At 43.3% G+C, this 27,413-nt stretch overlaps 1 protein-coding gene and 1 long non-coding RNA gene across 4 annotated transcripts in view; one reads left to right on the forward strand and one right to left on the reverse strand.

Moving 5' to 3' along the window:
* Positions 1-27,188, reverse strand: LOC126015764 (uncharacterized). Its single transcript, XR_007498253.1, has 3 exons — positions 27,140-27,188; positions 25,494-25,551; positions 1-72 (listed from the first exon to the last, which is right to left on the reverse strand). It is a non-coding gene; the product is annotated as an uncharacterized LOC126015764 (long non-coding RNA).
* NTM (neurotrimin) overlaps positions 1-27,413 on the forward strand; it is a 1,165,251-nt gene that overhangs the window by 603,975 nt on the left and 533,863 nt on the right. For 2 of the 3 annotated variants that reach the window (XM_049778282.1, XM_049778281.1), the window contains exon 2: positions 27,204-27,288. In XM_049778282.1, coding sequence (XP_049634239.1) covers positions 27,204-27,288 — 85 coding nt within the window. Of the gene's footprint in view, positions 1-27,007; positions 27,289-27,413 lie in introns of those variants that run through there. The other variant, XM_049778283.1, reaches the window with a different exon arrangement.

Genomic DNA, 27,413 nt, shown 5'->3' on the forward strand with positions numbered 1-27,413 from the left:
CTATCTTTGAGGGCAGCCCACAGTGGAAATGAAATTGACCTTTGTACAATTGTTATAGAAGGACGGTCCTACCTATAAAAAGGAAGGGAGAGGTAAGAAGCATTTGAAGTACACATCAGCACTTTGCACCTTTGCAAACAATAAAATTACAGAGAAATATTTGTGGGGCATTTTTGCTGTGAATGTGTGCCCACATTCAATTGTGCAGCTTCTTTACCTAGTGTGACCATTTCTCCACATCTCAACCTTTGACTCTTCTCACACTCAGGTCACCCCCTAATTCCTGTGGCAGACCCTCTGTGAAAGAGTCTTGGGCCACCACATCTTTGCTTTTTTGGTGAGGTTCCCTGAGGCAGACTGAATCTGTTCTGCCTTTGTATTTTGGTTTAGATTTTCTTTCTGGTTACACCTGGAAGAGCTCAGGGCTTTCTCTTGGCTCTCTGTAATTCTGGAAGTGATTAGGGGGACCATATGCAATGGTGGGGATAAAACCAGATTAATACCCATATCCCTGTACTATCACCCAAATAGCACCCAAATTCCTGTACTATCTCTCCACTCCTATCCCCAACAAGATGCAGTGTATTGCTGGAGTGAAGTGGAGACACTTGTTCCCAACCTGCTCAGCTGGTTTCTGTGAAGAGTCTGAGATAATGTGTCAGATGTGTATGGTGGGCACAGTTTGGTCCAAAAGCTTGCTCTGCTATACCCATCTCTTCCATAGAAAACTCCAGGAGTGCCTACAGAATGACCCACCCCATTTATCCTGCTTGGGTCCTCCTCATACTCTAACCCAGGGGGGTCTGGCTGAAGCATCTGCCCTACCAGACCAGAGCTGCACTGAAAGTTAGCCTTTTCTGGTGCATTCTTCATCATTAAAGGGAAAATGTCATTTCAGTGGCAGATATTAGTGTGATTGGTGTCAGGAATGAAGCGACACTCTCTGTCAGCTTTGCTTCACACAAGCTTGAGACAATGTTCTGGTAAAAGCCACTTTCATTTGCAGTGGGAGCAGGCATGTATGTGATGGATGCGAATGTCAGGGTAATGCCTGGGCTGAAGGGCAGGGGTCCCAACACCACCACTGGGCCAGCAGAAGGGTTTCTAAGAAGCACAATCTTATTTCCCCACAAAACCTAGTGGAAACACAAGGTTACAAAGAAGCAGCCAGCAGCACTCTTTGGGGACCAAGTTGTCTATATTGGGTTCTGGGAATTGAAATTGGGTTAACTGTATGTAAGGCAAGTGCCCTACTTACTTTCCTACATGTTCAGCCCTAAGATAAAGAATTTTTTTTCAAAATTTCTTGGTGCAAAAACTCTAGTCTCGTCTCTCTAAGATGACTTTGCACATGTGAAGTTACAAGAAGCAGGAGCTGGGCATACCATTTCCCAGCACTGCCAGCCTTTCCAAGATGCCACATATAGTAATCCGGTCTTAGCATTTGCCTTGCAAGCAGCCGCTCCAGCATGGATGGTGGTTCAAATCCCAGCATTCCATATGGTCCTCCGTGCCTGCCAGGAGCGATTTCTGAGCATAGAGCCAGGCGTAACCCCTGAGCACCGCCGGGTGTGACCCTCCTCCCCCAAAAAATGCCTTGGAGCTCATGAAGGTAGTGCCAAGGTTGTGACCTCATGCAGAGGGAGGCACTTTTAGTTCAGGGTGAATGTTACACCCCCTCCACACCATGCACTTAGCTCTGAAGGCAAGAAGTCTAAAAAACATGACCTGCTTTCAACAAGCTCAGCCTTAGCAGGTGAGTGGTTAATGAAGTCATATAAATACAGAAAGTATAAAGTTAACTCCAAATACAACAGTATTTTTTATATACATATAAATTTGGCAGTGCTCAGGGACTATTTCTTTCTCTATTCGGGAGTGATCTCTGACAGTGCCTAGGAGAACATATGTGATGTCAGGGATTTGAACTGAGAGTTGAGAGATGAGAGCAACACTGTAATACCTCTTTGGCCATTTTAAAAACATTGTATGTGAGGGTAGGAGCACATGTAAAGGTGCTCAGGGCTTACTCTGGGCCCTGTATTCTGGTATCTGTCCACTCAGTGCTTGGGGGGCCATATGCATTGGTGGTGCTTGAACCTGGGTCAGCTGTGTTCAAGTAAGAGCCCTAACTCCTATACTCTTTTGTCCTGGTACTTTAGATTTTACAGTTATCATTTGCATTCTCATTTCACTTATGACATAGAAAAATGAATATATAGCTACATAGTTTTATACATACAGGTATAGATATACATATAACAATTACATAGAAAAAATGAATAAATATATAGATAGGTACATTATATAGAAGATTTATATATTTCTATTATTTTAATATATAAATATTTATATAATATGGTATTTAAATATTCAAACATTCATATTTGTGTAATATAAATTTATAATTTATAATATACTTATATAATTATATATAATATAATATATACTTATAATAAATACATACACAAACATATAGATGATAGACATATACATGCACAAATATTTATGCATGTATGTACCAACATAGGTACATTTGTTTATTTTGTTCTATTTTTCAATTTAATGAACATACCTAGTAGTGTTCAGGGGTTCTCTGTTCAGGAGTGATCCTTGGTGGTGCTCAGGGAGTTTGATGTGAGCCAAGAGGTTAAATTCAGGTTGGCTGTATGTAAAGCAAATGCCTTTCATACTATGCTCTCTATTTCACTCCAAAAATATTTTATTTGAATGAATGGAAGAACATGGCAGTGGGGTGTTACTAAAAATAATGCTTCATAAAAGAACTGGAAGTTTGAGGCCCTTCCTTTTCTGAATAGAACTGAAAAAACACTGCCTTAAAGAAAACACACTCAGGAAGAGCAAAAGTCAAGACACACGCAGGGTCTGGCCAACCACAGCATGGTGGATAAGGGTGGATGTGGGGCCACAGCAGAGATTTAAGCTAAAAGGTTGTCATGGGAAAGTTCTAAGGGCCTTAAATTCCAAATATGGGACTTTGATTACAATGTCCTAGGCAAAAGAGCCCCTGGAGTCTTTTGAGAGGGTAAAATAAGGACTGAATTTTCTTTCAAAAGGGAAAACTGACTTTTGGATCGGAAACGGTTATGTTAGGACCTAGCGGCATTCTATATATACATTTCACTTAAAGTTTTTTTTTTAACATATCTTATCCTATGTAAAATTGAACTCATTAGATTAAAAATAATATATCTGCATCTATTTGTGGTTTAAATAGCTTTGGATGCCCAAATGAACTCAAGCAAGAACTGAACACTGGTGCATAATCAAATCAGTGAAGAGCAAATCATTTTGGCACTCACACCAGATACAATGAGGATGTGTAGGTGCTGGGTTTGTCTCCAAGAGAATAGGGTGGTGACCTTGAAATGGAAGAATACAAAGTTGTAGCATCTGGTGATAAGTATGGTCTTTGGTCATGCGATTTCTCAGTGAAAGAAACCAGACCACTACCTTCCCTTGGCACCTCAGAGGGTTGTTTTCCTAGAGAACTATTGAACTTTCATAATTTGTTTTGTGCATATATTTCAAATAGAGTATAATCAGTCTAGGTGTAGACTTTGAAAACTAATTTTCACTTACCATATTTTTCATACCATAAGACCCAATTTTTCGCAAAAAAATGCATCTTATAAAGGAAATACCACCTGGAGCTGAAGCCTGAGTGCAGGGGAGGAGAGCATCAAAAATCTTTGTGCATCTTATGATCAGGTGCATCATATAGAGCAAAAATACGGTACCTAACTGCCTGGCAGATATTGATCATCTGAGACAACATCTAATCCTAGCCCATAGGCATTTAGTGACCCAAGGAGACAGCCTCCCCAATTCCACATAAAGATTAAAACCTGACTTCTATACTCTCCACTCCTGTCCTGACAGTTTATGATCCCTCAAGATTCTATTCTGTGGCTGGAGAGATAGCATGGAGGTAAGGTGTTTGCCTTTTATGCAGAAGGTCATTAGTTCGAATCCCAGAATCCCTATGGTCCCCAAGCCTGCCAGGGGAATTTCTGAGCATGGAGCCATGAGTAACTTTGAGTGCTGCTGGGTGTGACCCAAAAACAAAAAACAAAAATTCTATTCTGTCTCTTTTAGGAAGTAGAGATACATTTGTCAAGGCGGGTTTGGGGAATAAAGATAAGAGTAAAGATAGAATAGTAAAGATAGAGTGGTCTGGAGATATAGCACAATGGTAGAGCACATACCTGACATGTGTTGTGGCAGGGTTCATCTGAAATTATCTCTTAAAAATGTAACATGTGAGAGTGCGAGGAGAAAGAGGATAAAAGAAAGAATGAATGAATGAAAGAGAAAGAAGAAAGGGAAAGAAAGAAAGAATGAGAAAAGAAAAGGAAAAGAAAGTAAGAAAGAAAGAAGAAGAAAGAAGAAAGAAGAAAGAAAGAAGAAAAGAAAAAAGAGAAGAAAAGAAAGAAAGAAGAAAGAAAAGAAGAAAAAAAAGAAAGAAGAAAGAAAGAAAGAAGAAAGAAAGATAAGAAAGAAAGAAAAGAAAGAAAGAAGAAAGAAAAAAAGAAAGAAAGGAAAAGAAAGAGGGGCTGGGCGGTGGCGCTAAGGTAAGGTGCGCCTGCCTTGTTGCGCTAGCCTTGGACGGATCGCGGTTCGATCCCCGGTGTCCATATGGTCCCCAAGCCAGGAGCAACTTCTGAGCGCATAGCCAGGAGTAACCCCTGAGCGTTACCAGGTGTGGCCCAAAAACCAAAAAAAAAAAAAGAAAGAAAGAAAGAAAGAAAGAAAGAAGAAAGAAAGAGAAAAGAAAGAAAGAAAGAAAGAAGAAAAGAAAGAAGAAGAAAGAAGAAAGAAAAGAAGAAGAAAGAAAGAAGAAAGAAAAGAAAGAAAGAAAGAAAAAAGAAAGAAGAAGAAAGAAAGAAAAAGAAAGAAAGAAAGAAAGAAAGAAAGAAAAAAGAAAGAAAGAAAGAAAGAAAGAAAGAAGAAGAAGAAAGAAAGAAAGAAAGAAGAAAGAAAGAAAGAAGAAGAAAGAAAGAAAGAAAGAAAGAAAGAAAGAAAAAAGAAAGAAAGAAAGAAGAAAGAAAGAAAGAAAGAAAGAAAGAAAGAAGAGAAAGAAAGAAAGAAAGAAAGAAAGAAGAAAGAAAAAGAAAGGAAGGAAGGAAGGAAGGAAGGAAGGAAGGAAGGAAGGAAGGAAGGAAGGAAGGAAGGAAGGAAGGAAGGAAGGAAGGAAGGAAGGAAGGAAGAAAAAGAAGGTGGATACCTTAAATGTAGTAGTTGAGTTAGGAAGGATTAAAAATGGAGGCAACACTATGCTAAGTGAAATAAGGATGAGAGAAATTATCCAAGATAAAGTTTAAAGCACTATGCAAATATTGTTTCTGTTAGAGTTAAATGTCATTTTATTCATTTCCAATAAAACAAATCTGAAGCAACAAGAAAGTGCAGTAACTTACGAAGACATAGAACAGGTCAGAAATTGCATTAGACACCAATTTCTTAGACTACATCTTCACTACAGATATTAATATGAAAGCTCCTATCAAGCTTGGAGAACTGTATACACAAAGATGGAAACATATAATTTCTGGACATAGCCAAATCCCAAGTGCTCTATTTAGTATATCCTGGATCCTTATTTCATGGAAGACCTAGAAAGCACCAAAGATGAAGATTCTATAGCTTATCCACTTCTGTTTGCTTATGCCTCTAAATATTCATCAGTAGCATTTAAAACAAAGGAAAAAGATAATTACAAGGGGAATTTTTTCAAGTTATTAAAGGTTAACAGGATTCTTGGCATTTGTGTCCTGTCAATTTCCATGTAATTATGTTCTATTCCCAGAATTCAGAGTCAGTTGTGCCTGTTAATGCTTAAAGATGATATCCTTAGAAAATAATTTATAAGATCATTTCTCAAAAATTTCAGGTTCAATACAAGCATCCTTGTTAATAGCATGATTATTATTAATGTTATTCTTGGGAGGAGACTGCTAGGAGGTCATAAGTTGGATGTTGGAATGACAAAGGTTTTGGGGTATTTTTTTTTTTTTTTGCTGAGAGAGTGGCAAGCAATCTTTTCCACAGGCATGATGAGCTTACTAAAAATATTTGTACAACCTGATTTACAAAGCTCTTGCATTTGTACTTAATGAACTATAAGATCACAGGAAGGACACCCTCATTCCTGCCTACTAGTTGAGAGAATAGGTTCTGACAGAGAGATCTGAATATGGAGAGATATCACCAACTTGTCCAGTGGGAAAATATTGAGCAGTCTGATTCTAGATGTTACTTTGATATATTTGTTAATTCAATCTTACTTCTCACACCAAATTAATTTTTAACTACAGTTTATCTTGCTCTGTGTGGAGAGCCAGTACTTTTTGTTTGGGAAGGGAGGGTTTGGGTCACACCCAGCAGCACTCAGGGGTTACTCCTGGCTCTGTGCTCAGAAATCACTCCTGCAAAGTGTGGGGATCATATGGGATGCTGGGATTCGAACCACTGTCCTCTGCATGTAAGGCAAATGCCCTACCTCCACGATATCTCTCCCATCCTGAGATCCTGCATTTTTGTCTTGAAATCTTGCCTTTCTCTTCATAAGATATTGTCCATTGCCAATCCATAGATTTTGTGTAGTTACTTCTAATGCCTGCCCCTGCAACAGATACTGTATAGTCTTTTTTTTTAATATCCTTATTTAAACACCTTGATTACAAATATGATTGTAATTGGGTTTCAGTCATGTAAAAATACCCCTTTTCACCAGTGCAACATTCCTATCACCAATGCCCAAGTCTACCTCCTCTGCTCCAACCCACCTGTACTCTAGACAGGCTTTCTATTTCCCTGATTCATTTACATTATTATGATAGTTGTCAGTATAGTTATTTCTCTAGATGCACTCATTACTCTCTGTGGTGAGCTTCATGTTGTGAGCTGGACCTTCCAGAACTCCTCTCTTTTGTCTCTGAGAATTATTGAAAAATTATCTTTTATTTTTCTTTAAACCCATAGATGAATGAGACTATTCTGCATCTATCTCTCTCCCTCTGGTTTAGTCAGCATAATAGATTTCATGTACATCCATGTATAGGAAAATTTCATGACTTCATCTCTTCTGATGCTGCATAATATTCCATTGTGTATAATGTACCACAGTTTCTTTAGCCAATCATCTGTTGAAGGGAATCTTGGTTGTTTCCGGAGTCTGACTATTGTAAATAGCATTGCAATGAATATAGGTGTGAAGAAACGAATTCTGACCCCCAGCTAACACCATGCGCAAAGGTAAAATCCAAATGGATTAAAGACCTTGATATCAGACCTGAAACTATGGTTTATGAGTTATATAAAACAACATATAGATAAAAACACTCCATGACATTGAGACTCAAGGCATCTTTAAGGAGAAAATAGCACTCTCCAAACAAGTGGGAGCAGAGATAAACAGATGAGAATATATTAAGCTGAGAAGCTTCTACACCTCAAAGGAAATAGTGCTCAGGATACAAGAGTCACCCACTGAGTGGGAGAAACTATTCACCCAACAGCCATCAGACAAGGGACTAATATCAAAAATATACAAGGTGCTGACAGAACTTAATAAGAAAAAAACATATAACCCCATCAAAAAATGGGGAGAAGAAATGAACAGACATTTCCTCAAAGAAGATATACAAATGGCCAAAAGACACATGAAAAAATGTTTCACATCACTAACCATCAGGGAGATGTAAATAAAAACAACTATGAGGTGCCATCTCACACCACAGAAATTGGCGCACATCACAAAGAATGAGAACAAGCAGTGCTGGTGGTGATGTGGAGATAAAGGAACTCTTATTCACTCCTGGTGGGAATGCTGTCTAGTCCAACCTTTATGGAAAGTGCTATGGAGATTCCTCCCAAAACTGGAAATTGAGCTCCCATACAATCCAGCTATACTACTCCTAGGGATATACCCTAGAACACAAAAAATACAATATAAAAATTCCTTTCTCACAACAGATATAGTCTTAAGAAGCAATGCAATCTCAGTTGTACTCTGTTCCTCCCCTGAGTATATACTGTAGAGTACATGTGAAAATCATGTTGATAGCATGAGCAATCAGAAATGGTTTTTCTCATGGATCCAACTGAGTGATCAGAAATGATCTTTCCCATGATTTACTTGATTGAACCTGAATTTGGGAGGGAAGCTCCTTCCAGGCTCATCTCCTTGCATCTCTAAATTTCTGCCCATTAGTCACCCATATCCTAAGAAACAGAACATGACTTCAAAAGCTCTGTCATGAAGTTCTAATAAAACTCCCCAGGAGAATGGAGCATAAGATCTGGCATAGCTATTGTTCTAGATGTTGGCTATACCTTTATCTGGAGTGGAAAAGGAATGAGAAGTAAATATAGGTAGCGCTGGTTGCTCATCATGATAAACAGCAGGAGATAAGAATTTAAGCAGGAAGCATTCAGGCTATTGTGAAGAACAGTAGACTTGGATGACTTGTCCAAGAATCAGAGGATAGAAAGTGTAAAGGGAACTTTTCCTTAGCCCAGGGTTTGTCTTCCACATAAATCACATCCACAAACATTTCTTACTATTCCAAAACAACTCTCACTAAGTGTGCCAGTATATTCTAGAAAGTGCTGTACTATATGTTGTTGCCAGTGAACCTTTGGGTATGGTCTCATTGTCTCTGGTAAGAAGGACAAAGAATTACTGGGGTAGATGGAAATGCAATATTACAGAGGCCACAGAAGCAATTCAGATGTACCTGTTATCTGTTTTGGCCAGAGACAATTTTGCATGGGAATAAGGCTTCAAAGGTTGCAGAGATACACCAAATACCCGTTAACCTAATTATCTGCTATGGTTCTGTCACCCATTACTTTATCTAATCATTCCTTATCATATTTAGATATTATTCTTGCCTGTATAACCTTTGATAGAGACTTATTTTGAACCCTCAAACTACCATCTTTCAATGTCTTGGTGTTTGTTTTTATTTTTCACTAGAATTTTGTCTTTAAATTTGTGTCCCTCCATGCTCACACTTCATGATATCCACATACCTTTATCTTCCTAATATGCCTTCTTTGAAAAGTCCCTGCCAGAGCATCCTTGACAATTTTCAATCCCCCCCAGCAGGACCATTCACTTCACTTCAACAAATGTTTATCAAAAATGTATTGTGTGTCTGGGGCCTGCGTGGTGGCACTAGAGGTAAGGTGCCTGCCTGCCTTGCCTGTGCTAGCCTAGAATAGACAGCGGTTCGATGCCCCAGTGTCCCATATGATCCCCCAAGCCAGGAACTACTTCTGAGTGCATAGCCAGGAGTAACCCCTGAGTGTTACAGGGTGTGACACAAAAACCAAAAAAAGAAAAGTTTATTGTGTGCTAGACGTTATGTTAGGGTTCAGGGATACCAAGGAGAAAAAAAATAAGGCATGATTTAAATGATTGCAAGCATTAAGGATGTTTAAAGCACTGACGCTCTGGGCATATACTTGAGTTGAATGGAAAAATTGAGGTCAGGAAGGTCTTCCTGAGGGAGCTTAAGCTTAAAACAGTGACTAGCCAGAAAAACCTAATTGTGGTAGTGGTAGTAGTAGGTGATGGTCAGTATTCTAGACAAAAAACACTTTTGATAAAATCCTGAGCAAAGAGAGCATTTTGGAGCATTTTCCCAAGAAATGCTACATTAGCTAAAGAAAAGACTGATTTGGCTTAGGAAGTGAAAAATGAACACAGAGAGAGGCCTTAATAAATGGTGGGGGAACTTCAGTGGAGACCTGTGTGAAATTGCAGAAGGCTGAATTTTGAGAGAGATCTCTGCAGCCAGAATCTCAGGAACACTAATTCAATGGAACCTGCAAGAGATTGGCAAAAGCCTGTTGTGTATGTAAACATTTTTATGGGATTATTATGTTACTGGCCCTACCCTGATCGGTGATTGTGCCCTGAGGTGAGTGTGACCTGGCATTCTGCTCCCACCTAGGGTGGTACCTGATTCTGCTCCCACCATTGGGTGGTATCTGATCCCCCCATTGGGTGGTACCTGATTCTGGGCCATAAAAGCAAGGGTCTGTGGAAGGTGAGGGGCTTTTTTTCCTGGGGCCTATTCTTAGGCCTTTTGGCTTCGGCCTCTTCACGGAATAAAGAGCTGTTTTCTTCACCTGTTGTCTTTCTTCCCGCCGCATTCACCTCAGAACCGCCGGCTGAACAGGGTAACAGACGCGTGGTCCTAGCTGGAGGAGAAAGGCCTCATCCTCCATCCCTCCATCAGTCAACCTCATCAGGGGCTGATTTGCAACAAAGCCAATGGACTGAGTTAAAGGAAAAGAGCACCTAATTATTCCAAAGAAAAAAATGAGAGAGAAGGATAGGGAGCTGTACAGATAAAAGAAAGGTAATTTGAATGATGGACACAAAGATCAAGACTAGCTGGTTTAAGTGGGTGTAAGTGGTGGTGAGGGAAAGAAAAATAAAGGAGTCCCCTGGTTCCCGCCTTCAGCAATTGGACTCATGGAGTTTTTGTATTCTGTACCAGAGACAAAGATAACTATTATAGTATTAAAAAAAATCTAGCCACTGTTGTTTTGAGTAAAAATAACCTTTCTTTCTTCGTTTCTCTATTTCTCAGTATTCTCTGTCTTCCCATGTATCTTTTGTTTGTTTGTTTGATTTGGTGTCATACCTGGCAGCACTCAGGGGTTACTCGTAGCTCATTGCTACTGACAGGCTGGGGGAACTATATTGGATGCTGGGATTCTAACCAGGGTCCATCCTGTGTTAGTTGCATGCAAGGTAAATACTTTACCGCTGTGCTATCTCTCCAACCTTCTTCCCCTGTATTTTATAAAATACTTTGACCCAGCAGTTATTTTGCAAAGAGTTTTGTTTGTACTTGCCAACACTAACCTGTAGCTTCCCACTGCTGAATGAGTTGTAAGAGCCAATACTCAGAAATATATGACCAGGAGCATTTTCAATGATGTTTCCGTGGCTCATAAAAGAATAATCAGCAGCTAACAAGAGCTGAGTCTTTGTCATAGGCACTTCATGGGTACTTTGCTCACATTATCTCATTGAACCCTCATTGTATATATATTAAAGTTGGTGATATTCTTATTTAATAGAGGAGAAAATTACATGAGGTCAGCTTGGAAATTGCAGAAATTGGACTTAAAGTCAGTGTTTTTAACCTGCAACATGCATACTGGGCCTATTCATACCTACCCATCCTTACACACTTCTGGCAATTTCTCCTAAAATACATGTCATTTGCATCTGCCAATTTATACACACATGCATGTAACTTCATAGATTATTTTCAACTCTTCCATGTCAAGCAAAGACTTAATTTCTTAAGGGAACTTGCTGTCTTTGTTTTTTTTTTTTTTTTTAGTTTTTTGGGCCACACCTGGTGACACTCAGGGGTTACCCCTGGCTATGCACTCAGAAACCACTCTTGGCTTGGGGTATCATACGAGATGCTGGGGATCAAACTGTGGTCCATCCTACACTAGCGCCAGCAAGGCAGACACCTTATGGCTTTGCACCACCACTCTAGCCCCGGAATTTGATGTCTTTTGCAAACTGGGGAGAGCTCTCTAAGAATTTCCTGACAGATCATTGATAAAAATATTACATTTGATTTGTCCTAGCCATCATACCTAGGGGAATCAAACCTTAGAGATTCTTCATATAGAAACACACCAATCTGCCCTTGATTTCTTTCTTTACTGGAAGCTAATTCCCTACATTGCAAAAAGAGAAAGACAGTGTCCTCATTATTCACTCTTTATTATGAAGCATCTTTGATCCTGATACCTTGTCAAAACTGTCGTGAATATGTGGCTAAATTATTTTCTTCCATTGAACCTTCTCCCCACCACAGTCCTATTATCCCAGCCTCCTTCCCTGCAGTGGAAGTACCTGAGCTCTATTGAAGTCAGCCTCCTAAAAATACCCAGAACTCTTGCACATTGTTCTGACCTTCTTACTCCTTGCTGCACTATTGGCATCTTCACTGTAAGCCAGAAGAGGCAAGTGTTGTTCAGGGTTCCTGTCCTTACCCCTTTCCATTCTGGATGCCCAGGCCAACTTTTGGGTGAGAGTTAGGTGGGGTTCTGATACTGGTTGCATGCGAACTGCCCTCTCACAGTGAGGAAGAAATTCAGATAAATGAGGTCCAACCCAGGAAGAAGGATAAGCATCAACAAATGGTTATTTGATCATCAGTTATTTGATTTATTTCTAGGACTTGATGAAATAAACAATGAAGATGCCTTGGATACAGGAGAATTTTTTTTTAACTGAAGAAGCTTTAAGGAGGGCCAGAGCAATAACAGAGTGGTAAGGCAATTTGCCTTGCAAGCAGCCCACACAAGACAGACCCTGGTTCGAATCCCAGAATCCCATATGGTCCCCCGTGCCTGCAGGAGTGATTTCTCAGCGCAGAGCCAGGAGTAACTCAAGAAAAAAAAAGAAGAAGAAGAAGAAGAAGCTTTAAAGATTGTGTAGTATCTATCATGAAAATAGTTAAATGGAAATAAAGTGGGATGGTCCATGCATTTATTTAATTGAAAATGCAAATAAACCAAGGCTTTTATATGCTTCTAAAGACAAAGGGAAGCTTCTTATATTAGTTCTCATAAAACTGTGGAATTGAGGCCCAGGAGCTAGAGTACAGGGCATGTTGTGTGCTACTAACCTGTGAAATTCCCAACAAATGGCGTCCTCTGAGCATCACTAGGTACAGCCTGGAGGCCTCAAGTACTTATAGAAATAACGATGGAGAGGAGAGTCCTAGTAACACCTAAGTGGTCTGGATAATCCCAGTATACCACAAACCTGTGCAGCATTACATCCCCCAATCCTTGCATTGAACTTCCTGCCTTGTTGGTTAAGACTCACTGGTTTGTCCTCTCCCACACCCCCATACAACCATTTCCTGAGCACTGCATAGATTGCACTCTCAAATCATGTGACATTATATAAGGGAATGAGTTCAATCCTGGCTGAGGTTCCCAAATTTATTTAGGCCAGAGTCTCCTTTTCAAAAAATTAATTAATTAATTAATTAATATCCCTGGAAATTTACCCTCTTTAAGCAAATAAAATGTCCCCATAATTGCATATCCTGGATCATACCAGTGCCTTTCTTGGGGGTTGATATATATCACTTTGGGAAAGATCTACTTTGGGGTTCCAAGCACCACATTAGCCCTGTATCATAAGGTGTGATCCTAGTGGCTACTGAACCACTGAACAGCATTCCCAGCCAGGAAACAAGCCATCAGCCCAGTTGTCTGAGCTCTGCCTCCAGACTCCCAAATATTCCTCAAATCCCCTCGTCAACTTTTATAAAGTGTAGGTAATTTCTAATTTCTCCCTTTCTCCTTGACCAGGCTCACAAGAGTCTCTTACTATCATCTCTGATTTATCCCCTTTCAAATCCAGTTTGTTCAAAGCATGGGCATTTATCAATTTATCTCAGGGAACTTTAGAAACAGGAGAATGAATTATTTTATGTCTAACTAGTTCCCAATTTGTGAGGCATGTGAACTTGCTTTGAACAATCTTTTCTCCTCAACATAAATCAGTGAAATAATCTGAGAAAGTCACTGATATGCAGAGATGTGTGTATGTGTGTATGCATGCTTGTGAGTGCATGTAAGTATATGTTCAGAAGTGCAGGTATGGTAGAGAACTGTAAATGTGTGGTCATTATAGCCAAATCATATCCCAGAAGTTCAGCTGGAACCACATTCATAATAAACATTATTGATTGATTCCAGGGATAGCAAAGATCAGTTCTACCTAATTATACTCTAGTGTCTTGCTATGGCAGCATGATTCAGGAATTAACTCACAGCTCTTAGTCTTTTATATACAGCTGCGATTATAAAAATGTTCTTTGCAGCATGAAAATAATGGCTGTGCTTATATATGTAGCTGTGTGTGCGCACAATTAGTTCAGCAGCTTAACTAGCTCAACCTAAGTAACCCAGGAGAAACTGAGAACCAAATAACGGGGTTGGGGTGGGGGGAAAACACTAATGGAAAACACTAAATGTAAGATGACACCCCGCTATCAACCCCAAACAAAGGTGCTCCCCCAACTTCCTCCTTCCTTAAATCTCTTCCTTGGATATGTAAAAACCCACTGGATAGGTACTTTTGTTCCACTCTCAGCCTTCCTTATCCTAATGGATAAATAAAGAAAAGTCAGTTTTGGTTTGGCCCTCAGAGATACCACCAGTACAGACTAGCTCCATGGCTCTTTCCTGACTGGCTTGACTTATTTCTTCACAGTTACCTTGCTTCTTCAGATCCGTCTGCCTAAAGCAGGGGTGGCGAACAAGTTTGACACAAAGAGCCAAAATTTTAAACTGTGAGAGTCAGAGAGCCACACCACGCAGTGACCTGCCAAAACAGACACTCACACAAAAGCATATAATTTTGACAATAATCTACTAAACGCCTATTGCATTCTGCCATTTTGAGTGAGGGTAAAAATCCTGCAGTGATGGTGAGGGTGTGCTGCATCCTCCACACTAAGAACTCATGGCAAGATGTGACCCAACAGTTGTTTCTGAGGGATGGGAGAAGAGGTGCCGCAGCCTGAGTGCGGGACTACACGCTCACAGATCTCTCCTCAGAGGTGCCTCCTCAGAAGCAGCAGAACAAAATCCAAACTTGGCAAAGAACCACAGTATACAAAAGAATGATAAGAGGCAAAGAGCCGCATTCATTTTGGCCAGGAGCCGCATGCCGCTGGAGAGCCGCGTGTTCACCACCCCTGGCCTAAAGGATTAGAAACACAGCATGTGGGGTGATCTCACAACCTGTAGAAAGAAGAAAATTAGAGAGAGGAAAGGTAGAGAAAGACTTGTACTTTTTCCTTCCTAGAAAGGAAAAAGCAGAGGGTACAGAATGAGATCTGAAAACATGGGAAAAGCTAGGCTTCTGAATGGTTGAAAATGGTGGGTTGGTGCAAGTTTCCAGGCCAGATAAATTCTAAGGTTCTTTCAGCCAACTGGAAGGTATCTTTCAGTTGATAGTCTCAACTAAGAGGACATTTTAAATGTTCCCTTTGTGGCTGGATGTGTAGCATACACTGTAATTCACATTACCATGATGGAGCTAGACTTTAAAGGAAAAATCCCAAATGGGCAATTAATTTAGATTTAATAGGACAGTTACTGTAAGTTTAAATAAACGCCAGCTAAATATTAACCGTATATTTATTGAAGATTAACATTGCTTGTTGCATCGTGGATTTTATTTGCCTTTAAGAAACCCTGAATTGGAAAAATCTTCCTTCACCTCAGCAGCCCTAAAGACTACAAAGGTTACTGTCACCTTTGTAAAACAGTTTCTCCATCTTTTCATGGATTCCTTGTGAATGAGCAAAGGGGAAAGACTAAAATATCGGGCCACTGATCCCTTGGAGGAGTCAGAGAAGACAAAGGATGGCCTGTTTGGAGGAGGAAATTCAGAAGCATAATAATCAAAGGGTCCCAAGCCACCTGAAATAGGAACCTACTTCCAAAGGCATGTCCCTAGTTTGCAGCATTATAGAGGCCCATTTTTCCAATTCTTTCTTCATCATGACAATAATATTTGAGGTCCATTTTTCCAATTCTTTCTTTCACTGCCATGCCCATAATATTCTAATTTGATATCACCATGACCATCACTGAATGATGCCCTCAATTGCTCTGACATCCAGTCCCCTTCTTCCCCTCTGGTAATGGTCCTTCTATTGTCAGACCCAAGAGGAGTTTTGAGATTTCATTGTTTTTATTCTTGCCTTGTTTTTTCATGTTTAAGGCATGAATGAAATAATATTTTCTTCTTCTGGGCTTCTTTCACTTAGCATCATTTCCTCTTATCCCACTGAATTTCTTCCATGTTATTGCAAATAACAATATTTTACTTTTTAGGACTTTCACACTGTGCCTATGACCATGTATTTATTCTCTCACCTGCCATTGTCCATTTGAGTTGTTGCTTCTGTGGTTGCCTCTGTGAACAAAGAGGTGCATCACTTTTTACAAGCTTGTGATTTCACATTCTTCAAGTAAATATCCAGAGTGGGGCAGTAGCTTAGCTGGAATTTCTCTTTAAGAGTCTGAGGACTCAATGCTGTTTGCCATAGTGATAGTATGAATTTACATTCCCAACAACAGTGCACCAAGGGGCCCTTTTCTGTACATTGGAGTATGGAGGCACATCTAGCATATTCTAGGCTTATTCCTGACTCGACATTCAGGGATCACTTTTGATAGAGCTCAAGGAAGCATATCTAGGATCTAGAATCAAACCTGGATTGTTTGCACGCTAGACAAAAGTTCACTGGACTATCACTTGCACCTGATGTATAATCTTGCTAACAGGTATTGTTTTGTTTACTTGGGTCACACATGCTATGCTTAGCAGCCATGCCAAAGGCATTGCTTGGAGGCTGCTCCCAGCAGCATTCTGGGTAACATATGTTGCTGGGGATCTAACCAGGGCCTCACACATGCATGACAAATGCTTTAACAATGTGCCACACATTAGACTTAGTGACCATTTACTACTTCCTGATATTATAAAACAGCCTTTCTAGGGATCCAAGAGTTAGTCTAGCAGTTAAGAGGCATGCCTTACATGTAACTAGCACTGGTTTGATCCTCTAAATCACATGGTTTGAAACCATTGCCGGAAATAGACCTAGACATTCCTGAGCACTGCCAGGATGATTTAGTGGTCTCTGGCACTGCACAATCTGAGTAGCACTGGAGTCATGGACCCTTGCATTGAACCACTGTCCTGGTTTGCTAAGAATCACTGAGCATCAGTGGGAATGGCTCAGTATCCCCCGATCACCACTTGGGAGGCCCCATGCAAGTCAAAAAGATAAAAAAAAAATTATTCTAAAACATCCTGAAATGAAATCTCATTGAAGTTCCGATTTGCTTTTTCCCCACGATAAGCCAGCTACACATTTTCTCATGAGTCTATTGTATGCATTCTTTAGTGAAATGTCTATTTAGATTCTTGCCCTTTCAAAAAATATGCATGCTTTTGTTGTTTTGTTGAGTTGTATGAGTGTTCATATATTTTGGATATGAAACCTTTATCTGTATACAGTTTATAAATATCCTCTTCCATTCAGTAGGCTGCCTTTTACTTGGAGTGATTTTGTTCTTGTGCACCATGCTGAGCTTGATTATTTTGTGTAGTTGCATTTGTTCCTCTCTTTTGGTGTCTCTTGCTGTTAAAGAGGAAGCCACAATGACATGACTCAGGCTGATGTCAAAGACAGTATCACCTATGTATTCATCTGTGCATTCCATGGTTTTGAATTTCATCTGGGAACTCAAAGCCCATTTTAGATTCATTTTAAAATACAATGTAAAATAGTGGCCCAGCTTTTATTCCTTGCATTGGGTGACTAGTTTTCCAAGAATTACTAAGTGAAGTACTCTCTTTCAGCCATGCTCTGCTCTGGACATTGAGTCATAAACTAATTGTCCTTAAATGCGTAATTTCATTTCTGAGCTCTGGCTTCTCTTCCAATGTTTTTTGCTCCTGTTTTGATTTTTTAATTCCCAAATAAAACTATTTTAATTAATATAACTATATGGTATAAAAGAGCTTATACCTATATTTTTGTTCTTTTTTGCCTCAAAATTATTTTCTCCATTGGTAGTTTTCGGTGCTTTCCTGAAAATTTAAGACTTTTTAAACTTATTTATGGGAAAAATCATTGGTACCTTAATAGATAATGTGCTGAACTCTTCATATTGTTTTTCAGTATACTATTATAAATTTGAATCTTCTAATCCATGATCACAGGATGTCTTTCCTGTGTTTTCAAATTCTTTTAACAGTTTCTTACAGCTTCCTGTTTCAACTCTTTTACAAATACCTTGGTTTAACTTTTTCTTTAGTATAATAGCATACTGGTTTCATTCCTATAGGTTATTGTTTTCTTTATTTCTCTTCTTGCTACTTCATTGTTTACATGTAGAAGAGCCACTGATTTTGTAGCTTGCAATTTTACCATATGGGCCAAACAACATGGGCCAAAGGGGTTATGGTTCTGTCAGATGCTGGATTTGCAGGGATCATGACAGGGAGTGGGAACCAGGTTCTTGGGATGTCATAAAAGACTCAGTTTGCTCACAAGTAGGGAAATAGGGCTGGATTCTTAGAGATTGGTCAATTTTCAGCCTATTCAGCTCCTTGTTAAGGGTGGACAGATCTTCATCCCTCATGTTCTTGGGGTTTAGTAGGCTAAACACAGAATTCAAGATGGCACCTTACTGATCTGCAAACAGTAGGTAGCAGGAGTTGCCAATGTGGCATCTGCTACCAGGACAACTCTGCAAGGTCAACTTCTGGGCTATCTTCACCCATGGTTGGTACCCAGTTCAGAACAATGGAACTTCTTTGTATCCAAACACGCATTTTTATACCCTATTAAGAGATGGTTCTTAGTCCCTACATCTTTACTTTCTGTGTTCACATCTGGCCTTTAGACCAGAGCTTCCATAAGTTCATGTCCACTGTATGGGATTACATGGGGTTCCACCTCCCCACTGTGCACTCCTTAGAGAGATTTTATCCTGAAGATTTCCCAGAGCCCTGCGGGGCAGTTTTTCTCTCAGCATCCTTCTCTTTCCTGTCCACTTTGTTTCTCTGCCCAGGAAGTGATTCCTCTGTCAGGTTTCAGATCTGCAAAGTTAATCTGTATTGGCATCAATTTGGGGTCCAATCTAGGCAAGAGTCAACCCAATTTCTTTCTAGACCCACCTACAGTGTCACCAAGTTGTTTGTTCTGCAAAAACAAAGAAATTAAAAATTAAATAGAAGGATGGTCCCCTGTTGAGAATAAATCTTGTTGATTCTAGAACCCAGATTTTCAAATTGCTGCCTGTATAAAATGTCATCTGTTAAAAAAAAAAAGAAAAATATATAAAGGAACAATAACAATGTAATTTCACAAATTGTTGTGGTATCAGATTTGCTTCTTCAGTTGCCACTTTGGCAAATGAACAAGAAGTAAATCCTCTAAAGAAAAATGGAGAAGTGAAGGCAGCAAAGGTAAAGACCATTATTTAGAGGACAGAGCATGTCTGTCCACCTTCCTGGGGTCTGTGATCTTCAGTGGGGCAGCATATCTGGCAGTGTTCAGGCCTTATTCCTGGCTCTCTGCTCAGGGCTTACACTCCCTGGGGCTTAGGAACCATGACAGGTATCTTGGATTGAAGCCTGGGTGTTTGGTTGCAAGGCAAATGTCTTACACTCTCTACTAGTTCTCCAGCCTCGTTCTTGTAATTAGTTTCTGAGGTAACTAGTCTGAGGTTTCCATCTTCATGTGTAGATCCTAAGCCATGCCATCCTGAGTCTATTTCTAGCTCTACTGGGATGGAACATCAGCACAGGAGTCTAGAGGAATGGCATAAGCAGATTGCTTTGCTGAGCCCAGCTACTCCCCAGAAGAACAGGGAGCAACCAGCCTGGGACTCTTTGCCCATAGTCCAACTGACCATGTCCAGACTTCTGCTTCCACTCTCAGGCACACAGAAAAGAGGCTCTGGGAGGGTGTCTACATGACCTGAGGATGGGATTCAGGGGCCTCCTCTTGTGTTCAAGAACTGGACCACTTTTAGGAGCAGGAGAGCCATAGGACTGCTAAGAAAGAAGAGCTCCGTCCTTACTGTTCAGTACCACTGTGATCCACAGGCTTTAGTCTGTGGGCTGTAGATACTCATGGGCTGGAACAGAAAAACCTCTTCCAGCCTGGGATAAAGGCCTAGCATCTCCTCTCTCTGATACCACTCTGCACCATTGCCCTGCAGAGAAGAGCCAACTTCTGTCCCACCATGGCCCTCCATGGAGAACCCACCCCTGCCTGTACTGCCCCAATCCCTAGTTTGGTACCTCAGCAGTCACCATGTATGCCCTCTGGGCCAGGTGACAACCTGGTGACAGCCTCAGAAATGTTACCCATCGCTTCCTCTCATCTGCCCTGACTTCACACAACACAGGCTGAACTCAAGGGACATGCTTGGGCTTTGTGCATCACTGAGTTATCCTGTGAATCCTGATAACATACACAGGTCCCCATTTTCTACTTTGATAAACTGGAGCTGAGACCTAGCAGGGCAGCTGACTAGCACCTTTCTTACCCAGCTGTACATTCCTGCCTGAGCCACTTTGTCTCTTCTTTTATGGGGGATATCTCAGTGGTACTAAGGATATCTGGAGTCTACTCCCTGATGATTATTAGCCAACAGAACTGGTAGGTTAATGCTATGGTCAGAGGGTGTGGTAATGTCCAGACACATCCATGCAGGGGACCACTAGTAGTGGTCTGGGTCCTCCAGGGCTGCACATCCATGGTTCTGGGGGACCATGTGGTGCCAGAGATGACCCCAGTCAGGCTCACATTTGGCATGCAGTCATCTCTCTGCTATATCCAGGTCTCTAGTTCATCTTGGTCTCCCTAAATCCCAGAGTAGCTTTGACAAAATATAAGATGTTATCACGTTGTTTTTTTGTTTTTTGTTGTTGTTGTTGTTTTTTGATTTGGTTTTTGGGCCACACCCGATGGTGCTCAGGGGTTACTCCTGGCTATCTGCTCAGAAATAGCTCCTGGCAGGCACAGGAGACTATATGGGATGCCGGAATTCAAACTAACCACCTTAGGTCCTGAATCGGCTGCTTGCAAGGCAAACACCGCTGTGCTATCTCTCCAGTCCCCCATTACCACGTTTTTTCGAGCAAAATTCTTCCTCCATTCTTATAGTAGAGTATGAAAGGGGAGGGGGACATACCCAATGGTGCTAATGGTTTACTCAGGGATCACTTCTGCGTAGATCTTGGTGGCATGGACCAAACTTGAGATGCAGAGGGCAAACTTGGCATGCAGAGGGCATGCCAGACTAGTTTCTTATCCCCTGTTCTGTCCCACTGGCTCCCTCCTTCCATGATATTCTTTTCTTGAGATGGGGAACTTGGGACCACACCCATCAATATTCAGGCCTTACTCTGGGCTCTGACCTTAGGAACTACTTCTGGCAGTACTTGGGGATCATATAGGATGCTGGGGCTCAAACCTGGCTCTGCTATGTACGAAGCAAACATCCTACCTTCTCAGGTGCTCCTCTATATGTGAGGTCTTCCTCCTCCTGACTGGTACCCCTCTAATTCTCTCCCTTTACCCCTCTTTCTTCTTGTTGTGATGTAGAAGCTCAGAACATGGCACATAGATGCCCAGCGGGACCACACTTTTAATTATTTGTACACAATCCCTCTCCCCTCAGTCATCCCCTGGGGTATTGCTTACCCCAATCCATCAGGATCCCTGAATTCAAAACCTCATACTCACAAGCTTTTTTTTTTTGCCACAAACAACCTCCCAGGGTCCATGCGCACCACTAAAATAAACTTAGAGCTCCAGGAGTGCCTGGAAAAGGGCCCAGGACAGTGGGTGCAGTCTCTGGTGCAGGCAGGAGGTATAAGTGAGTCATGAATGAACCTGTTTTCAGGGGTTATCAGGAGCACAGTGCTGAGGGCCTAAGGATAGCAGCATTCATGGGTAGAAATGCAAAGACTAACACAGCCCAGATACCAGACTGGGTGTGGGTTCATGGAGGGGCTATGCCTCTCACTTTTGACCTCAAGCTGGTCACAGAGGAAATGTTCCAACCTTACATGTCCATATGCCACCCAGGCAAGTTGTTTCCTGCAGGGTCACTGGATCTCCCCAGGGTACAGTTAGCAGCACTATGATCCTGTTCTTGGTTCTTCTGTTGTTTGTTGAGTGGTGCTCCGGGCTTACTTCTAGCTCTCTGCTAGGATCATACCTAGCAGAGATCTATGGAATGCTAGGGAACAAACTGAGGTCAGCTGCATGTAAGGCAAGCACCCTACCTGCTGTCCTATCTCCCCCTCACCCCGCTTCCATTGTTCTGTCTCACCCACAGATAGGGCGTGAACCGTGAAGGGAGATCCTTTACTCTAATCTAATAAGCACAGTGGACACCAGCTGTATTTAGCTCTAGTCCAGATTTACTAGGATCAACTTGGGGTCCCTATAGTCATGATTTCTGCACCCTGCTCAGGAAAGGAGTGAATGAAAGTAACTCTCCCCCAACATTCACTCTGACCCTATTCTCCAGATGTTCTGAGATCCTGAGACTTTGACTTCAAACTTGGAGAAGGGAAGATTCTGGCCTCAATTCCCAACCCTTTGGGATGTGCAGTTTTAACAGTGCTCTGATTCTGCTTCTTTCACCCAAATCCCCTTGCTTCTCATTCTCAGAACCCATCATCCTACTCTCTGACACACCTTCCACTTCTCCCATCTTTTATCAATTTTAAGACTTCACTGAGCATTGGCACAGTGGTAGGGCATTTGCCTTGCACATGGCTGACCCAGATCAGACCGCAATTCGATCCCCTGGCATCCTATTGGTCCCCCAAGCCAGTCACTATTTCTGAGTACATAGCTAGGAGTAACCCCTGAGCATCACTGGGTGTGGCTCCTCACCAAAAGAAAAAAAAATAGACTTTAAAAGCCCTGGATATTCTAACCTTTTCCTTGTCTTCCTAGCCTACTCCTCTCTTCTCTTCACCCACAACCTTGTTTTCTCTGTTGGCTTCTCTCTCTCCTTCCATCTCATTTTTTGTCATTCCTGCTGAAATCCTAACAAGCCAGATTCTAGTCCTGACATACACTGATCAAACTGATGTCCTACATGCACAGAGGAGAGAAACAGCACGCATGAGTCCTACCAACCCCTAGGGAGTCAGATCTGGATTTTAATGACCATTGCCTTTTCTTTTCTTTTTTTCTTTAGAAAGGTGGAGGCTTACTTAGCGATGCTTAGGGGCTACTCCCTGCTCTGCACTCAGGAATCACTCCTGGTGATTCATAAGGGACCATAGAGAATGCCAGGGTGCAACCTGGGTTGGCAGTGAGCAAAGCAACCACCCTACTTAATTTCCAGACACTACCTTTTCTGATGCAGCCTTCCAGGAGCTGTGTGTTGCTGCAGCAGGCTTGGCAACTGCAGACATTTCTCATTTTGTCTGTGTCCCTGTGTGGAATCTCTACCAGGAGAGGGGGGGGGGCTTTTCTCCTTTTCTGAGAGGAAAAACCAAGCTGGCCTTTTGTAAGCTGGAGCTTGTTTTCTATGCCTATAAATCTTTTTGGCTCTGTAACCAACCCTTCTTGCTGGAAGTAGCATCAAGTCAAACAGGGGCAAAAGTAGATTTCCTTTTCTCTAGGAATCCTTTCCTAATCCTCCTTTACCGTGACAATCTCTTGGTGGCCAGAAATTTCTAAACCTCTACTCCATCCCCACCTGCCTGTCTGTAAGATCTGCAGGGCAAGCTTCTCTTTGACCTCTCTTTTGCCATCATGTAATTATAAAAGAGAAAATGATTGTTTTCTTGGGCTCATGAAGTGTCTGTATGTGTGTGTATATGTGTGTGCATGTGTGTGTGTGTGTGTGTGTGTGTGTTTGAAAGGCATTGTCCTATAGATATTTTTATAACCTGAAGCAATTACAGCTGTCAGCGCGGAGACAAGCTGTGACAAGTTGATTTATGTGTACACTATATGTGTATGCAAGAGGGAAGAAGAGGGAGATGGGGGAGAGACTGAAGGTGGTGGGTGCTTGTTAGGAATCGCTTTCCAGGAGGCAGAAAGGAAGTTGTTTCTACAAAGAACACAAATAATGAAATTGCTCTGACTGAGATCCCTTTTTCATTAAGTCAGAGACGCCAAGAAAAGGAAAATAAATCCAGCAGTTTTTATGAAGCAGGAGACAGGCTAGAAGATAAGCCACTAAGTGTTGGTTATATTTAGGGATTAGGAGATGGGGAAGGAGAAGACCTAAGATTTTGATCTTCATCTAGTCCCAGCACTTGAGTCAAAATTTGGAATAAAATGGAGTTGGTCTTGTTCATTGCATGGGCCTCTCCAAAAGGCTACCCCTTTCTGAACTCTAGTCCTGAGACTAAATTTGCATCCCTTGGCACACAGAGCAGGTATGAGATTCCAGGGGACCTTTCTTTGCTTTCTTGGCTCTACTGGGCTGTCTAATGGTCACCACCATTGTCATATAGTCCCTCAGCACTCTCCCTTCATGACCAAAAGTGAAATGGCTCTGGGTTCCACTGCACATAAGATGGGACCCAGTGCCAGGGCTTGGCAGATGAATTCTTTTTTCCCAAGTTTCCTGATGAAGTGGTGGCATGAAAACAGCTTCAGAAAACAGCTTCTGCCTGTTTTCCCAGGAAGGTACAAATGAGCATTAGTAATAATTAATAATAATAACTAATGCTCATTTGTACCTACCTGGAAAGTCCAGGCAAGAGGCAGGAGGAGAATTTAGCAGATTACTTTGCCATAATCCTGGTCTGGAGAAGTTGAATTGAGGCCCTTTGCCCCACACCTCACTTCCACCCCTTCGCCCACCCAAAGTGATAAGGATGTGCTGGGGGGCAGTTTGTGAATTCCACTTCCTGGGGGGTGGTCAGTTGTGAATCCAACTTCCTGCCATTTACTGGAATGGAATCTGTCAAAGGACATTCCTTGCCTTTGGGGAAAAAGCCCTGTGAAGGACTGTCCAACATAATTTAGCCTGCATAGAAGGCTCCCTAGTACTAAATAGGTTAATTTGTATCTTCTTTTAAAAATAATGAGACCCCATCCAGCCTCCTGCTTCCTATTCCTGCCATTCCTCTCAGTCCATAGTAATGTCATTGGTTATAACTGTTGACAATGTGTGTGTGTCTTTTGTGTGTGTGTGTGTGTGTGTGTGTGTGTGTGTGTGTGTGTGTATGAAGACACATTGGGGAGTGATGTCAGGGGTGCGTGATCCCCATCTTCTATAAACAAGACAGACCTATTCTCTGTGTTATGGTCACTAGTGACAAGATGCAAAAACTGGTCTCCAAGAAGTGCATCTTTGCATAACCAGGACCCCAAATTTGATCCCACAGCCTGGCCCTTTGATGATTTCCTCACCTCCGGTGATGACAATGATCTGGGCTATCAGCATCTCATCCCCTGTCTAGGCCTGAAAACATCAGTCCAGACTGACCCAGTGTCTCCTGGAATGACCTTGGGTCCCTTCCCCAAAGATGTGAGGGTTTTTGTGACAACCGCCTCACCTCCTAGTCTTTCTGTTGCAATGATTCTTTCTCCCTGGTGCTAACTGGATGGCTTTTGGAAGAACATTTTTCTGTGATTTAACAGTTGTTAAAAAAAAAAAAATAGCTTCTTGGGTGGATTTGATAGAAAATTCCAGGAGGTTGGGTGTGTGTTTACAACTGTCTCTGGGATAACTGGGCTCAAGGTAATGTTCTCAGATAGAGGGTCCCCGAAAAGAATTCATGTCCATTTTGAGAAGAAGGCTCAGAGCTTGAGCCTACCAGGCCTGAGTTGAATTCCCTAAATCCCCACAACAGCAAGGTTGAGTCTTACCTTGCGTTGAAGCTGCCAGCATAGATGGCTCGATACTGCCAGGGGGTGCCCTGGAACCCTGCAAAAAAAAATTTTTTTTTTAAGAAAAAAACCCTAAATTGGAGATTGGAAAAGACATTCTTTAGAAGCAAAGCAGAGCTCCGCAGAGCTGTGTGAAGGAGCGCGGGGCCCGAAGCCGCTGACTCAATAAGGCACAGAGCTTGGGCTTAGTCTGCAGTGGCGGCCTATTTCTGTCCACAAACCAAGATTGAGAAGGGGGGACCTCCTTGTTGAGGCAGGACCCCAATCCCGATGATAGATCGTGCAGGTTTCACAGCTAGAGAAGCTGCCGGAATGTGGCCCCGCGCCTTAACCACGGGGAAGGACTTCCTCTGGATTCAAATTATCTTTAAATTAGGGGGTTCAGGGGGGGCGCCGGTGGGATGGGCGTTGCCTCGAATCCAAAAAGGATTCTTCTCCAAAAGGTGGTCCGTCCCCGCCACCTTAGTGCGTGCCAATGGCTTGGGTGTTGCAAAGGCGCATGAAAGCGGACGGCTTGGCGCATCCCTTTCGGCTGATGAAGGCGTCCAAGGCTTCCCGAGGCTGGCCCGGGAACTTTGCTTCTTCATTTGCAAGTGGCAGTTCCCCGCCTCCCCGCCTCCCCATGCCCGTCCTCGGTGCCTAACTGGTTAAGCGGCTGGCGCGGTGGCGCGGCACGGCGGGGGTTAAGGTGAGCGCCGCGCCCCGCGCTCCGCGCCTCGCGCCCGCCGTGCTCGCGCGGCGCTGGCCGGGGAGAAAGTGCGGCCAGTGCGGAGCTGCTGCCATGACAACCCCCGCGGCCGCGGCCCGCGAGCGTCGGGGCTGCTCCCGGGAGGCGGGCGCCGGCGCGGGGGCCGGGGGCGGCCGCTGAGCGTGGCGTCCGCGCGGCTGGGCTGGCCTTCCCCGCCTGCCGCGAGCTAGCGAGCGAGCGAGCCGGGGCCGCGCGTCTCCGCCGTGCCCGCAGCCCGCCGCCCCCCGCCCGATCGCGGCAGGCTGCAGCGCGCCTCCGGAGGGGTGTCAGTCGGGCGGGCGCTGCCGCTCGCGAGGCTGCCCGGCCACCTCGCCTATTGTCACCTGGTTCGGGGCCAAGCCGGGCGTCGAAACTTACAGAGCGAGTGACAGCTCGCCGCTCCCTTCGCGGGGCTGGAGCTGTCACCGAGCCGAGCGAGCCCGCCTTGGAAGCCCAGCCACCTCCCGGCCCTTTGGTAGTGCTGGTGGTAGTGCGGGGGGGTCCCCAAGTGCTTACTCCACCCCCAAGTGCCATGCCTGAATGGGAGATGGCCAGCGGGGGCTCCTGAGACGCGCCCCACCCGCGCCACCTGCCTCGCCCGCCTCCCTTCGGATGCCCGCCGTGGACGCCGCTCCTCCGCGGCTCGAGCGCTGAGGCTGGACTTGGCGCAGGGGCTGGGTTGGCACAGTCGACTTGCAAGGAGGAGGCAGCGCGCCTTTTTCCAAACGCGCCCCGATCGTCGCCGCACCCACCCCCCCACCTCCCCGCCTCTCCACTCCCCCAGTTCGGTCCTCCTGCACTCCACCCACTTCCCGGCCTCGCCCGGGGGGCCCGCGCGCCCTGTCTCTGCCGGAGTTGCGGGAAGTTGTGGCCGGCGAGGATGGGGCTCAGCGGGTACCTGTTCCAGCCCTGGAAGTGCCTCGTGGTCGTGTCGCTCAGGCTGCTGTTCCTTGTGCCCACAGGAGTGCCGGTGCGCAGCGGAGATGCCACCTTCCCCAAAGCGATGGACAACGTGACGGTCCGGCAGGGGGAGAGCGCCACCCTCAGGTAGGATGCTGCCATTCCTCGCGAAGTGACAAAGATGGGTTTGGGGGAGAGGGGTGCGTGTTTGGGGGGTGCTGGCGCGGCTCCAGGGGATGTCCCTGAATCCCAAGGTTGCGACGCTTTTGCGG

Source organism: Suncus etruscus, chromosome 8, assembly GCF_024139225.1.
Source record: "Suncus etruscus isolate mSunEtr1 chromosome 8, mSunEtr1.pri.cur, whole genome shotgun sequence".
NCBI lineage: Eukaryota > Metazoa > Chordata > Mammalia > Eulipotyphla > Soricidae > Suncus > Suncus etruscus.